This window comes from Harmonia axyridis, chromosome 1 (assembly GCF_914767665.1).
Source record: "Harmonia axyridis chromosome 1, icHarAxyr1.1, whole genome shotgun sequence".
NCBI classification, from domain to species: Eukaryota; Metazoa; Arthropoda; class Insecta; order Coleoptera; family Coccinellidae; genus Harmonia; species Harmonia axyridis.
Window position 1 is genome coordinate 76,482,499 of NC_059501.1, and position 13,060 is coordinate 76,495,558.

At 33.4% G+C, this 13,060-nt stretch overlaps 1 protein-coding gene across 5 annotated transcripts in view; it reads right to left on the reverse strand.

Annotated features, from left to right (window-relative positions):
- The window catches only part of LOC123670806 (uncharacterized protein CG45076-like), a 29,727-nt gene that overhangs the window by 15,776 nt on the left and 891 nt on the right, over positions 1-13,060 (reverse strand). For all 5 annotated transcript variants that reach the window (XM_045604362.1, XM_045604363.1, XM_045604364.1 and 2 more), the window contains exons 2-3: positions 2,610-2,654; positions 620-817 (exon numbers count right to left, since the gene is read on the reverse strand). In XM_045604362.1, coding sequence (XP_045460318.1) covers positions 620-817; positions 2,610-2,654 — 243 coding nt within the window. The remainder of the gene's footprint in view (positions 1-619; positions 818-2,609; positions 2,655-13,060) is intronic.

A 13,060-nucleotide genomic window follows, 5' to 3' on the forward strand; every position in this document is an offset into this window, starting at 1 on the left:
CATTCCGCATGATGATTTCAATTGATAGTCTGCAAAAAACTTGAGATAAAAGCAATATGCGATTTACCATGCGAGATATACTGAAATATCCTTAGACTTTTCCGATGTGTGTAGTGGAATGATTCCGGGCTTTTACTTATATGAACTACCAGCTCATATAAGAAAGAAGAAGAGTTTTTTTACCTTGCAATTCAATTTCGACTACAATAGGCAACTTCAGATTAGTTTCTAAGTTTCTAGGTACTCAACTGTAACTTGGACTTTGGAAAACTGCGATCTAACGATATGAACTATTGGTGTCTCTTGTTTTATGTTGATGTTATTGGAATGTTTCGATAGTTTATATAGATATGCCTATATACAATTCATATCTTCTAAGGGTGCAATTCTCACATGAATTACTAACGCTAAAAAGCTCCTGAATTCACTTCAGTGTTTTTTCTACTCTACCTCACCATGCGACCTTGTTATGGTATGAAAGTTGGGGTATATTCTATTTCTTTTTTTGCATTTTTATTGATACAAAATACCAACAAAAAACTGATTATCATTTTAAAGCATTGTAGATTTCAGATGACCCTAAATAACAAACGGTATGCGTTCTACATAAATAACTCACCACAGCAGAATTGGAGTTGAGGTAGTTGTTCAATGCCGAGTAACCCACCCATGGTCTGACTCTGTTCTCAATCCAGTCATATTCCCGTTGAAGGATCGAAGGTCTTGTTGAATGTACTTTTGGTGGAGTTGTCACCACGGTCAATCTCTTGTGTCCAACATAGGGAACGATGCGGTCATAGGTGTGTACTATATGAACCTGTACATCCAAACTCAATCAATATATACAACAACTTGTTTTCACTAAGAAGTTTTTTTTTGAATAGCGCGCTACCTGGCACTTTTGAAACTTTCATCTTCTTCCCATGCCAAATTCTTCAACAAGTGCAATTTTTATATTTTTGAAGATGAGACATTTTATTACGCTTGAACTCAGAAGATTACTATGCCACGAAATATTTGTAGTAGTAATTTATTATAAATTAATTTTTTCAGAAACAAAACTAATATAGCAATATTATTTCTGTAAATAATTATCATCATTATTAGCAACTTAATGATAAGCATAATACAAAGTCACATGTATATATCCTTTCTGGATGAATCACTTCTTTTTTTTTTCTTTTTTTTTTACTTCTAATCTCACTGAGTATATCATCATATATGTAGAGAGTGCACAATGACTAGCTCCAAATTTTCAAAGATGCCAAATCGTAAGAGATATTACAACAAATGTATAGCCAATAGTTATGAAAATTTTGCAGAGCCATGTTTTGGAACTTATATCGCCCAAATGAAAACCTCTATGGCCAATCAATATATTGAACCTTTCGTACATTATTATTTATTATTACTATTATTTGAACTGGTATATACGACCATGTAGATCTTTTGTTCTCTACCCTACTCATTCATGGAAACCCAAGGAGGTTGTCAATGGCATTGATAAAACTGACAACCTTCTTAGGGGCCTTGGCCGTTACCTCTCGGGTTCTTAGGCCAGCCAGCTCTGGACACTTGCATACCATGTATTCAGCTGTTTCTGCTTCTGATCCACAGAGCCTGCAAATCTCATCTGTTGACTTTCTCATACGGTACAAATGATTTTTGTACCGACAATGCCTCGTCAGCATCACCCGAAGTTCAGCTCGTGACAGCTTCAAGAGGTTTCTGGCGTAGGTAGGGGAAATCATCACGAATTTCTTGGCCTGAGTTAGTCCAGGAGTGTTTTTCTAGTGGTTTATCCTATTATTCAACTCTCATTGCTATACCGGTGCCTTATAATGGTCTTTTCCTAGCCCACAGAAAGGCTTAGGTCCAACAGGTGTTAACCTTTATGCATTTTTTGCAAGTTCATCGACTTTTTCGTTTCCTTCAACACCACAATGCCCTGGTACCCATATTAGAGTCACTTTATTGCCTCTGGCCAGTTGCCTTATGGTGTTACGGAACTCCCAGGTCAACAGAGACCCCTGGCAGTACGATTCCAGGGATCTCAGCGTGGTCTGGCTGTCCGTGGTGATGTAGACATGCGCCCCCTTGAGGCTCATTTTGAGACACTCCTGAGTGCATATGTAAACAGCCAGTATCTCGGTCTGTAAAATATAGAGCTCACTTCCCAGGGCTTTACGGATCCTCAGCTTAGGTCGATATCCCCAATGTAACCTTTCGTACAAGTATCACATGATTTTCTCGAGACTAAACGGGAGTGATTTGGACCTAGATTGCAATAATCAAGGCGTCCAGGGTCCTCGAACCATGTTTTAAAACCTCGGCTCTGAGTTTACGTCGCAGATAAAAATCACAGGTGATTAAATCTGGAAATTGCAAGTTCCACTAGCCTGTTCTGAACAATAGTGATGGACGACAGGCATGTGTAGCATCTTCTTGCTGAAAACAGGAGCTCTCTCTTCGCGGATTCATTTGGTAGCAAAAAAATCTCCAACATGCCTTATTACCAGTTAGAGTTTACTGTGCCCGACCCCAAAGTGATCTCTTGGAGTGGAAGCTGTTCATTGTGCACCCTGTACTCCTCAAACAATCTCACTTACCTTTCCAAGACCTGGCAGTACTCGTACTTGACGTGATGGTACACTCTGGTTGATAAAAAAAAAACTGGATTATAATTTTGGACAAGATGGAAATGTTAGTAAAGAAAGTTGAACACATTAGTGCGTAAAACATTTCAGCAGAAAGATTCTCCAATTTGCAACCAACAGCGACCTTCAGGAACCCATTCCTGAAGAGTCCTAGTTCCTTAAGCTATGTGTTCAAGGATACAATTGGTTAGTATGAGGGACTACGAGATGGTGGAGTGGAAAGAGTTCGAGGAAAATAGTATGGTCGATAAATCAAGCTCTGGATACATTCAATAAGTATATTATAGTATAACTCCAAAAATATATTTATGTTGAATCTGTTCGAAGCGTATCTACGACAAGAATCTAGCTTGCTAACCCGCGATACAATATAATCCAGAAAAATATATAATATAACAAAATAGAAGTTCTGATTATAATAAGAGTAAATAGTTTGGTTTAAACCCTGTAAGAGTAGTGACGGTATGAAGTACCACCAGGTAGTCTTCCACTTGTGGTAGAGCTGTAACTGGAGGAGTATCCACCAGGTCCATCGCCTCTGGTACGGCTAGATCTTTCTACGTTATAGGAATATCCTCCAGGACCTCCTGTTGATGAGCGTGACACCGATTCAGCAGAAGAGTATGCCCTGGACGTTGGTCTAGAGTAGGGATCAGAAGAACGGTTGCTCTCGAGGTTAGAGGAATAGGAGTAAGAGTATACCTCTTCAGCAGCTCTACGACTTCTGTCAGGAGAATCACGTACCACGTAATGTCTTGGACTCTGCAGAAAAAGAAGGGGTATGTCACACTCTGCAGTCTCTTATTTCAGCTCACAAGCTTCTCAAAACAAGAAAATTCCAATACATTGTTCGATTTGAAAGTTTTCACAGATTACTTACTAGTGACTCACTTTTAACGAAATAATTTTGAGGCTTCCAGATGAAAAAAATGTTTTTGAATAATTAATTTTTTTAAATTCTTCTTCTATATAATTTTCCTTCGAAAAGAATTGATTTAGGTTCAACAAATCAAGCTTCTTACAATTCTGTTACACTAATATAATTGATGTTTCTTAAATTTTGATATTTTTTACTCAAATTTGGACTTGCTAAATCTGGAATCTCATGGTTTTATTGTTGAGCAAACCTCTCCACATATCAAGTTGAAAACATAACAAAACATTCACTTTCTCTACGCAAACTCTACTAAATCTCTTCGAAAGACAACTTACAAGGAAGAATTTGGATATTGGGAAATGTTAGATAATTGGTCGACCATTTTTGGAAACGGATAAGGATTTCATATGCAAAAAAACAGACAGTTTGAGATAAAGGAATACTTTATTACATTGTGGAAAATTAAGTTGAAGTATAGAAAAGGACACACACAAACAAGCATAAATGCTAGGTCAGTACTATACAGCCTAAATAATGAAAAATTGGTTATTACATAGTCATTAATTGTTTTGCAAGATAAATCATAAGATTGAATCAATAATTTATTTTCATTGAGTGTTTTAAATATTTCTATATGTATAGAAGGTACCTCTAAATTTTACTACAAGCTCCATAATTTATGTTTTCATTTCATACATTCAGCGAAATTGATACGTAAAGATTTTGAAATAAATCTTGCAATTTTAAAACAAGCATATTAGTTTACTATATTCATTTTCGTTTAATTGTTTTTTTTTTCTTTTTTGAATTGTAGCAATTTTTCATAAGAATATGGGTCCTTAGCATACCAATCAGACCAAGCAAGTATTAGCTTTTTTCTCTGAGGTTTTTTATTGTTCTATTTATTTATCGTTTATTTTCTTTTATATCTATTAAATTGTTTTAACTGTTTCTACAAATGATATAAGTCGTTATTATAATAATAATCAGGCTGATAAGAACGAGTTGTAAAAGTATTGTTGAGGCTTCAGCTTACTATTAGGAATTTAGGTTCTTATCTAATTTTTATTATATTATTTTTTAATATTATTTTTTTGATTTTGTTGAATTCTACTGATTTTTTTATATTGGCAAAGTCAAATCGGAATTTCTGATGATCCTTCTCTTGTAGGGAAGGTCAGGTTGCTCAGCAACTTTGTGTAAACGTGGCAATACCGTGTCCATCGACTCAGAATAAGAGTATGGGCTTTCGTTCTTCCTCACAGCCATCAGAACACTTTCTCTGGTCTGATCACGTGCCGAGACATATGGTTTCGGAGGCTGGACGAGGATTTTAGGCCTAATTTTGGCTTTTTCGCTAGGCAGCAAGATCGATTTCCTCTCCGGTTTTTCGTTGTGAGTTTTTCTTTTCCCGAAGGCGGTGACTGGATCTGGCACAAGGGCTGGACGTGGAACGAATGGCACCTTTTCCCATGGAATTTCGCGTTTCTGGAAGAATCCAACTATTAGATGCCACTCATTCCACGCCAAGTCCATTGAAAACGACTAAAAGCAGTTCGGTCTTGCTAGCTACCTGTTAAGAGGAAAATGGAAGCTGATGCAAGGAAGGTTTACGATTATGCTCATTTATTTTATCAATTATCACGTTGCGTTTATTCTATACTGTGCCATCTCATCCCAATGTTAGTATTCCTTTGTGCTGACTATATAAACACGTAAAAAATGAAGGAAGTAAGATGATGTCAGGTGCAGTTGAGCGCTAATGATCAAATATCATTCACAAAGAGACTCAATTCATGTCAGTGATTTTGTCATTTTTTTATCATTCTGATGATGCAGTCAATACAAAATTTCACATAAAGCTTGAACATGTTATGGTATTTTATATTTACAAGCAAAATCTCAACTAGATCAGATTTTTGTAACGAAACTATTGGTTTGCTTTTCAATATTCTTCTTAAACTTTTTTTTTAATTCTGATGACCCAGTCAACATGAAGTCTTAAAATTTTTATTTGGATGCACTTTCAATGTCTCAACTCGGTCGGGTCTGTTGTTACGAAATTAATAGGTAATTTTCTTCGACCTTCTGCTTGAGTTTCATGTTTTTGAAATTTGAATTCTTATGACGCCATCAACACAAAATTTTGCACAAAGCTTGAAATGGTCATTTTATACAGGATGTTCCTAAATTGGAGGAACAAATAAAAATTATAGATTCCTCGGATCATTTTAAGAAAAGTCCTATAAACACGGGCCTGCAAACGATGTATTTTCGAGATACAGTTTGATTTTTTTGAAGTTTTTTTTCTCATAACACCTTCCCTTCACAAGATATTCAACTCAAATTCAACATATATATTCCGTTTCAAAGATTTCTTCATATAATATAAGTTTGAATGCAAATCTACAAGAGATTTTTTTTTGAAACAGTGTTCCATCCTCCAGACCTATTTTGGTGATCTACTGATAGTTGAGAAAAATGTAAAAAGAAACTTTGAACCAGTATTACACTTTTTGGTTTCTTGTAGTTTTGTCGTATCTGCTACCGATTTCGAGCAAAAAAATGTCAAACAATTCTCTAGTAATCCTCAGGAAAATCCAAATTATCAAAAGATGCCAGTTAATAAGCTGTGATAAATAAATTAATTAGATATAAGTTTTGGTACTTATGACGCCAATCTCTAGCGAAGATCAATAAAAATTCGATAAACTGAGTATGATAATCACAACAAAAAATGCACTACAAGAAACACCCTGTATCTCGAAAACAAAGCGTTTGCAGGTCCATGTTTATAGAATTTTTTCTTCAAAGAATCTCCCATTTTTCTTTGTACCTTCATTTAGGAACAGCCTGTATATACACACGAATTCCTACAGTCGACCCAATTGGATCTGTAATCACGGGTATATTGATTTTTTCTTTTCCAATATTCTGTTTTTATGGTCCACATAATGAGACCAGTTTGAAACTTTGCACGGTGCTAGAAGTTGTTATTTCCTAAAAAAAAATACCCCGAATTTCAACACCGTCGGTTTTGTGATCTTTAAAATATTTTCATTTTCAATCTTCTTCTTGTTACACAAACAAGATGAAATTTTGATTGAAGCTTGAAATTATCATTTATTATTATTGAGACCTTTAGAAAAAAGGTTGTCATATCGGCAAAAAGGCGTATTTTCAAACAATTAACACGTTTTCGTCCGTAAAGTCCAAATCATTCGTAAAAATCGGGAACAATATAGGTCCTAATATAGAACCTTGGGGAACGCCATATTTTATATATCTCATGTCCGATTTCTTATTTTGCTATTGAATTTTTGTTCTCTATCTTCAAGAAATTACACTATCATAACTATTCAATTTGAAAAGTGTCTCCTTATTAGAAATTCAAGACATCGTCAAATGCTTCAGTCAAACCACGTGATATAATTTCCGATATTCATTGTTGATATTTTGCAGAGATAAGATTCCTAACAAAATAAATTCTCGACTAATGTTGTCATACCATAGATATATCAGGAGTTTCTTTGGATTTTATCCCTTATTATACTTATAATCTCAAACTCTGTTGTTTCACAGAATTGAGTAACTTTAGTATTTAAAAATTTCGTCTGGATTAAAAGTTTCAGAATCTCTTCCAAATAGTTCAAATTTTGATTCATTGCTTCTCCAACAATGATTAAATGCTCATTGAGGACATCACTATCCAAGCTACCTATTATTTTGTATCAATACTTTTTCTATAATTATCGCTTTTGTTTTTCTCTCAGCTGTGCTTATTGGTTTTTAATTTTTTTTTATATTTCAAAGTAGATTCAAATTGTTCCCTGCATTTATGTAAACTTCATGAATAGTATCTAATATAAATAATAAATTCGGAAATATTTAAGGTAGAACTTTTCGATAAGAAATATTAAATTCAATATATTCTTTTTCAATATCATGTTTTCCCGTAATCAAAAAATATTTATTTCAAGAGTATAAATCCGACTATACATACGAAAAAATTCCTTAAATTGGTAATACAATATATGTTCATAAATTTAAAACGTGGTTACGATAAGACAATATTTTTTCTGGTGAGGCCTAGCCTTAGTAGTTCAGATACCTATCATAATTTTGGAAAATGTAAATCTCATCAAATTACCACAGGTTCAAACTCGGCATCGTTATATTCATTATATAATTTTTTCTTTCAAGTTAGGGTATTATATGATATATGAAAGGCTGCTGTGAAAATTTTCAATCATAAACACAGAATCAATCAACAGTGCAAAAATGCAACAAATCAGGAAGCGCATAAACAAATCCAGTGCATTTTTGAGGCTTCTAATATTCGATTTTGCACACGTTCGAGTATCAACGTTAGAATATGAGATAATCGGACCACAAACCAAATTTAGCTTGGCTGGATTCGAGAATTATTTTCGCCTGGTTCACACACTTTTCGTGAAATAAATGTCGTTTTCTATTTTCTCCCGCTGTGTATTTTTAACTTTTTATTCGATACTATTACTCGGCCAGCATTATCATCGGCGAAACACAACACCTGAACGCGAGAAAGTCATTCGGGATCATCGAGTTATTTATACAATCGTTTATATTCATTATTTATGAAGTTCGGTAAAAAAAAATCTGTTTCTGTTCCTGGGTCCAATGAGGCGAGCACATATTAAGAAGAAATTTTTACTCTATGTTCCTATTACTTCATTTATGTACTAGGTGTCACATTGACATAAGTTAAATAAGCTATGTTCGATTTTTTTGATGTTTCAATCGAAATTGGCATTTCTACTCTGCAAACTCTAAGTTGGAGTAACTAAGCCAAATTTCATTTAAATATCTTGTGATTTGGATATGCTATATGAGGAAAAATATTGAAAAAATATCAATCTTTAATACCGCGGGCCCATTTTTATAAGACTTTTCCTTTCTCAAAATTACCCAGGAAATTTCTCATTTTCGTTTCAACTTCTAATTTAGAAACACCCAGTATATTTTATGTAAGAACTGAGTATGGCTGCTTCCCACAAAAAAACAATTATTTCATCAAGAAATTCCAATCTGTTAAGAGGGAACACCACCACGTGGCTGCTCAGTGCAAACCGTAATTAGAGCTATTCCTTCTTACAAATCACCGATTTTTATAGGATTTTCACATACTATCCTTAAAGACTATCTCTACATGGAAGAACGTAAATATTTTTAATTTGTGAATGAAAACAAAAAGTCTTTTTGATAACTTTTTCGGTTTTTCGCAAAAAAAAATAGATAACATGTACTTTGTACAAAGCATTGATATATTTTTAAAATATTCGTGAAAATCGTTACAAAAGAGGTAAAAACCATAATTTCATGAAAGTCGTCGTACAGTGCTGCCCTCTACTCATTTGTTTCGAAAAGAGAAAGAAGATGAAGTGAATGTACAACTTCATACACCAAAGTTTGGTCATCGCAAGAGCGTTAGAGGGAAATGAATGGGTACCAGAGTTTCACTGATACGCAAAAAAACCATGTGGTGGTAATCCCTCTTAACAGTTGTTTCACATTTATTTCGTCATTATTCCTTGTATGACAACGATCAGTAACTGACATGAAGATTAATATATTAAAAGCACTGTACAATTCACACAAAGGTTTATAAATTTCTCTATCGCCCAAAATATCTGGATACTGGCCAAGTAAAGAGCGGATAGGATGTCCTGCCAAAATCAGTCAGAGATTCTGTAGGTTTCAAAAAATGATTTGTTTTCAATTCCAATTCAATACTTTCCATTCTTTTTCAATGAATGAAATTTTAACTTATAAAATTATTGGAGATAACATGCCAAGATATAATGGGAATGCAGAGCTAATGTTTGATATAAAAAAGCACCAGAAGTTGCTCAATGAAACAAAATATGTACTCTTCGTTTGAATTTTGATGTTTTTCTTCTTTGTTATCTGTGGTGGGCACTTTTGTTAGATATCAAACTGGCATATCATTCAAATATGCTTCTATGTACACCAAATTTTGATCTTACATGTCAAAGTGACGTCTCATTCATAAAAAAGGCGAGGTATCAACTCATTACTAGGGCACAGAATAGTTATTTACCTAACAAGTGCGGAAAGTGGTACTTTCTTGCACGAAACTGCAAGCAGTTGAGTGCGGGAAAGATACTTTCTGCAAGAGTTAGGAACTACATTTTTTCTACAAGCGCTTGAAATAAATTGAAACTCAAAAGATTTGATTAATTATCCACATACACATGAATGACAGACGTAATTCTGCATGTCATATGATATTATCCTTGACGCACGCATACGCGTGCGGAAAAGAAATAGCAAGGTTTTTTCCGCACTCTGCGGGAAAGTTACTCTTTATGACTCAAAATACGTGTGGAAAAAGAGTTGAAAGCGCACAATGCAGAAAAAATAATTTTTCCAAAAAAATCTTATTTTCCTTTCTGTCAAGATGCTCGATTTTCATATAAATTAATTTTTTTGATATCTACCCATAACAGTCACTCAATAAGACCCTAGTCTAGCGCACAGATAGAACCGCCAGTGCCACACCACTTTTTTCTCGTTAGTAGCAAAGTTTCATAAGATTCATGTCAAAATTTTGGAACATCAATCGAGATATTGGAGAATGAGTAGCATTTGTAATTGTTTGAAAAATGGACTGAAACGGATTTCATGTATTGATAAAACTTTTTTTTGATGGAAAAAATACTGTGCTAGGAAAACATTGACAATAACGAATAAATTTTGCTCCAGATAAAGAAATTTGGCTCTAATTAAAAAGTAATTGCTGAGGTTCAAACCTATTTCGAACGCAAAGACAAATCTTTCTACAGAAAAGATATTGAAAAGTTAGAGGAGCGTTGAAGTACATGTATCGATCTTGAAGGTAGCTATGTTGACGAATAAAAATGAATTTATAGAAAAAAAAGGGTTTTTTAATAATTAGGTCCGAAACTTATTGAGTTACGTTGACACAAAGTGAATAATTTCTGTGATATTAAATTATTAGATATTTTTTCATTATTCTAGGTAAATCTGTTTTTTTTTACGAATTGTGTCCTTTTTAAATCTTGTTTCTCGACATTTTCATGCATTGTATAAAAATTGCAAAGTGCACTTGTGATAAACTGGCATAATGAAGCACTATAAACAAGCAGAATGAATAATGATTATTTAACGCCACGTTAGTATAGAGTGCAGTTGTGCCAACTTAGCCAACAAAAGAATTGCTACAATTCTTCCAAATTGGCTTTTGTTGTAAACATCAAAATATTATTAAATATTTAACAAGTGTAGATACATCAAGTCTAAAAATTCATCAATATAAAAATAAAAAAATAATATTTGGATAATGATACCTTTGAAGATTCGAATTTAAATGAAAACATTCCACAAGATAGAGGTTTCAATAAAAGAAGAAGAAACAAGATATCCGGATAATATTTCTATAATAATAATAACTCATAGAAATAACGCAATGGAATATTTATTCAGAAGGCGTAAACATGTTGTTACAGAATAATGGAAATAAAGTTTTATAAATATTTGGAGAGCCTTCTGCTCGGAGTATTACAAGGACATGAACCCATACCGCTTGCACCTAAAAATAAGCATATTACAGAATTTTAGAACGTCTGTATTCATGTTTCTATCACTTCGGTATTTCGCGCCAGAATTTTCGAAATTGGTGCATTCCTGAACTCGTTTCTAGTTTATTGGGTCATCATAAGGTGGACATATAAAAATAACGTCATATAATATATATGATGTTGTGACGATCATGAATTTTATAAATTGCGCGTTTCAATTTATTTGGAAACATCACTATGTCGAGAATTGGTCAATGAAATGCTAAATATATCAATTCACTCAATAAATTCGGGAGCTAATCGGCAAAAATACATTTTTTCGCTAAATGCGACATTATTTGTCAACATATAGTCATCTTCAACAGTGATACATGTAGATATTCCAACACTCAAATAACTTTTAATTCCTTTTATGTAGAAAGATTCGTCTTTGCTTTCCAAATAGGTTTCACCCACGGCCATCACTTCTTCATTACAGCCAAATTTCTTTCCTGAACTATAGTTCAGGAAAGAAACATCGGTTAAAAGGTATAGAGCATAGTTGAATGACACTGATCAAGCCATTGCTTTACTTTCACAATATTTTCACCATCAAAAAACAGTTTTTCCTATACGATTAACACGTTTTTATCCATTTTTCAAACAACAACAAATGTAGCGTCACTCAACTCTATTTTCCGAAATTTTGACACGCTTAGTCCCAATAAGAAAAAAATGTGGTTTGGAACTGACATTGCTGTGTTCGCCAAGCCTTGAACTTATTACGTGAAGTGTTACTACATCTCTGCAAAGTTATTGCATCCCTATTTTGAACAATACACTGAGACACTTCGTTATCATTTTGATTTCATGTTCTATAGATATCCAGAAATTAATTAGCTGAAATTTGATTCTCTATTTTGCACTTTCATTAATCAGATTCTACATTTTTCTTTACAGCTGTGAACATGGCAGCTTCAAAGCGTATGTTTTTAAATAGCTTCAAAGCCTACGTTATTAAATTTTGAATTCGTGGAATCGAATAATCAAATCGAAAGAATAAGTATCACCAAAATCTCCAAAACGCGATATAAAAAGCAGATCTTATACCGTATTGAACCGATTCATAGATTGCAAATGCTAAATGACAATGAAACAAGTTCAGGTCTGAAAAATTACACAACTTGAAATTGAATACCTATTATTATATTTGATACACTGTATTCCTGAGTTCAAACTCTGCAGTATAATATTTCCAGATTTATGATATTAAAAAAAGTTATGTCAATGTGTACACATCAATATGTGTACAAAGATGGTCATTTGGCAATAATTATTTGTGCAACCAATTGGGACAACCACTTTTACCCAAATGTTTCCCCACGTGTTTGATATTGTTCTATTTCTTATTTTGAATAGAATGGGTCTATTTGAATGCACTTAAAACTAAAACGTTTCTATAGGAGCGTTCTTCGTAGATTTCTTTTAAATCGTCTAGTTAATTCGAAGATACCTACATAATATTTATTTGTTACTTCGTAACAATGGAAGCAGAATAGTATAGGATCATGTTTCTTGATTCTGATTGTCAAAAGAAGTGGAAAATAATAATCGTTTTTCTTATAGTAAATGATTCACTTAAAGTTTATGGTATGAACACAATGTAAGAAACAGCTAATATCACGAAATATTCAAATTGTGTTATCAATATTTCTAAATAATTTTTTCATTCGCGAGTTAAAATTGAATAACTCTATAAGTCTTCATATTTTATACATCAAATTTAATGACAATAAAGAGGTAGTTCAAATAGTCTTAGTCTTACACTCATTCTGTATTATTCCCAATTAATGGCGAAATATATTTTCAACGACAGTTTCGAAAAATTTTACTTTTCTCAACTAGTTAGTTAAGAAAAGTAAAACGATGAGTTTGAAAAAGACTCA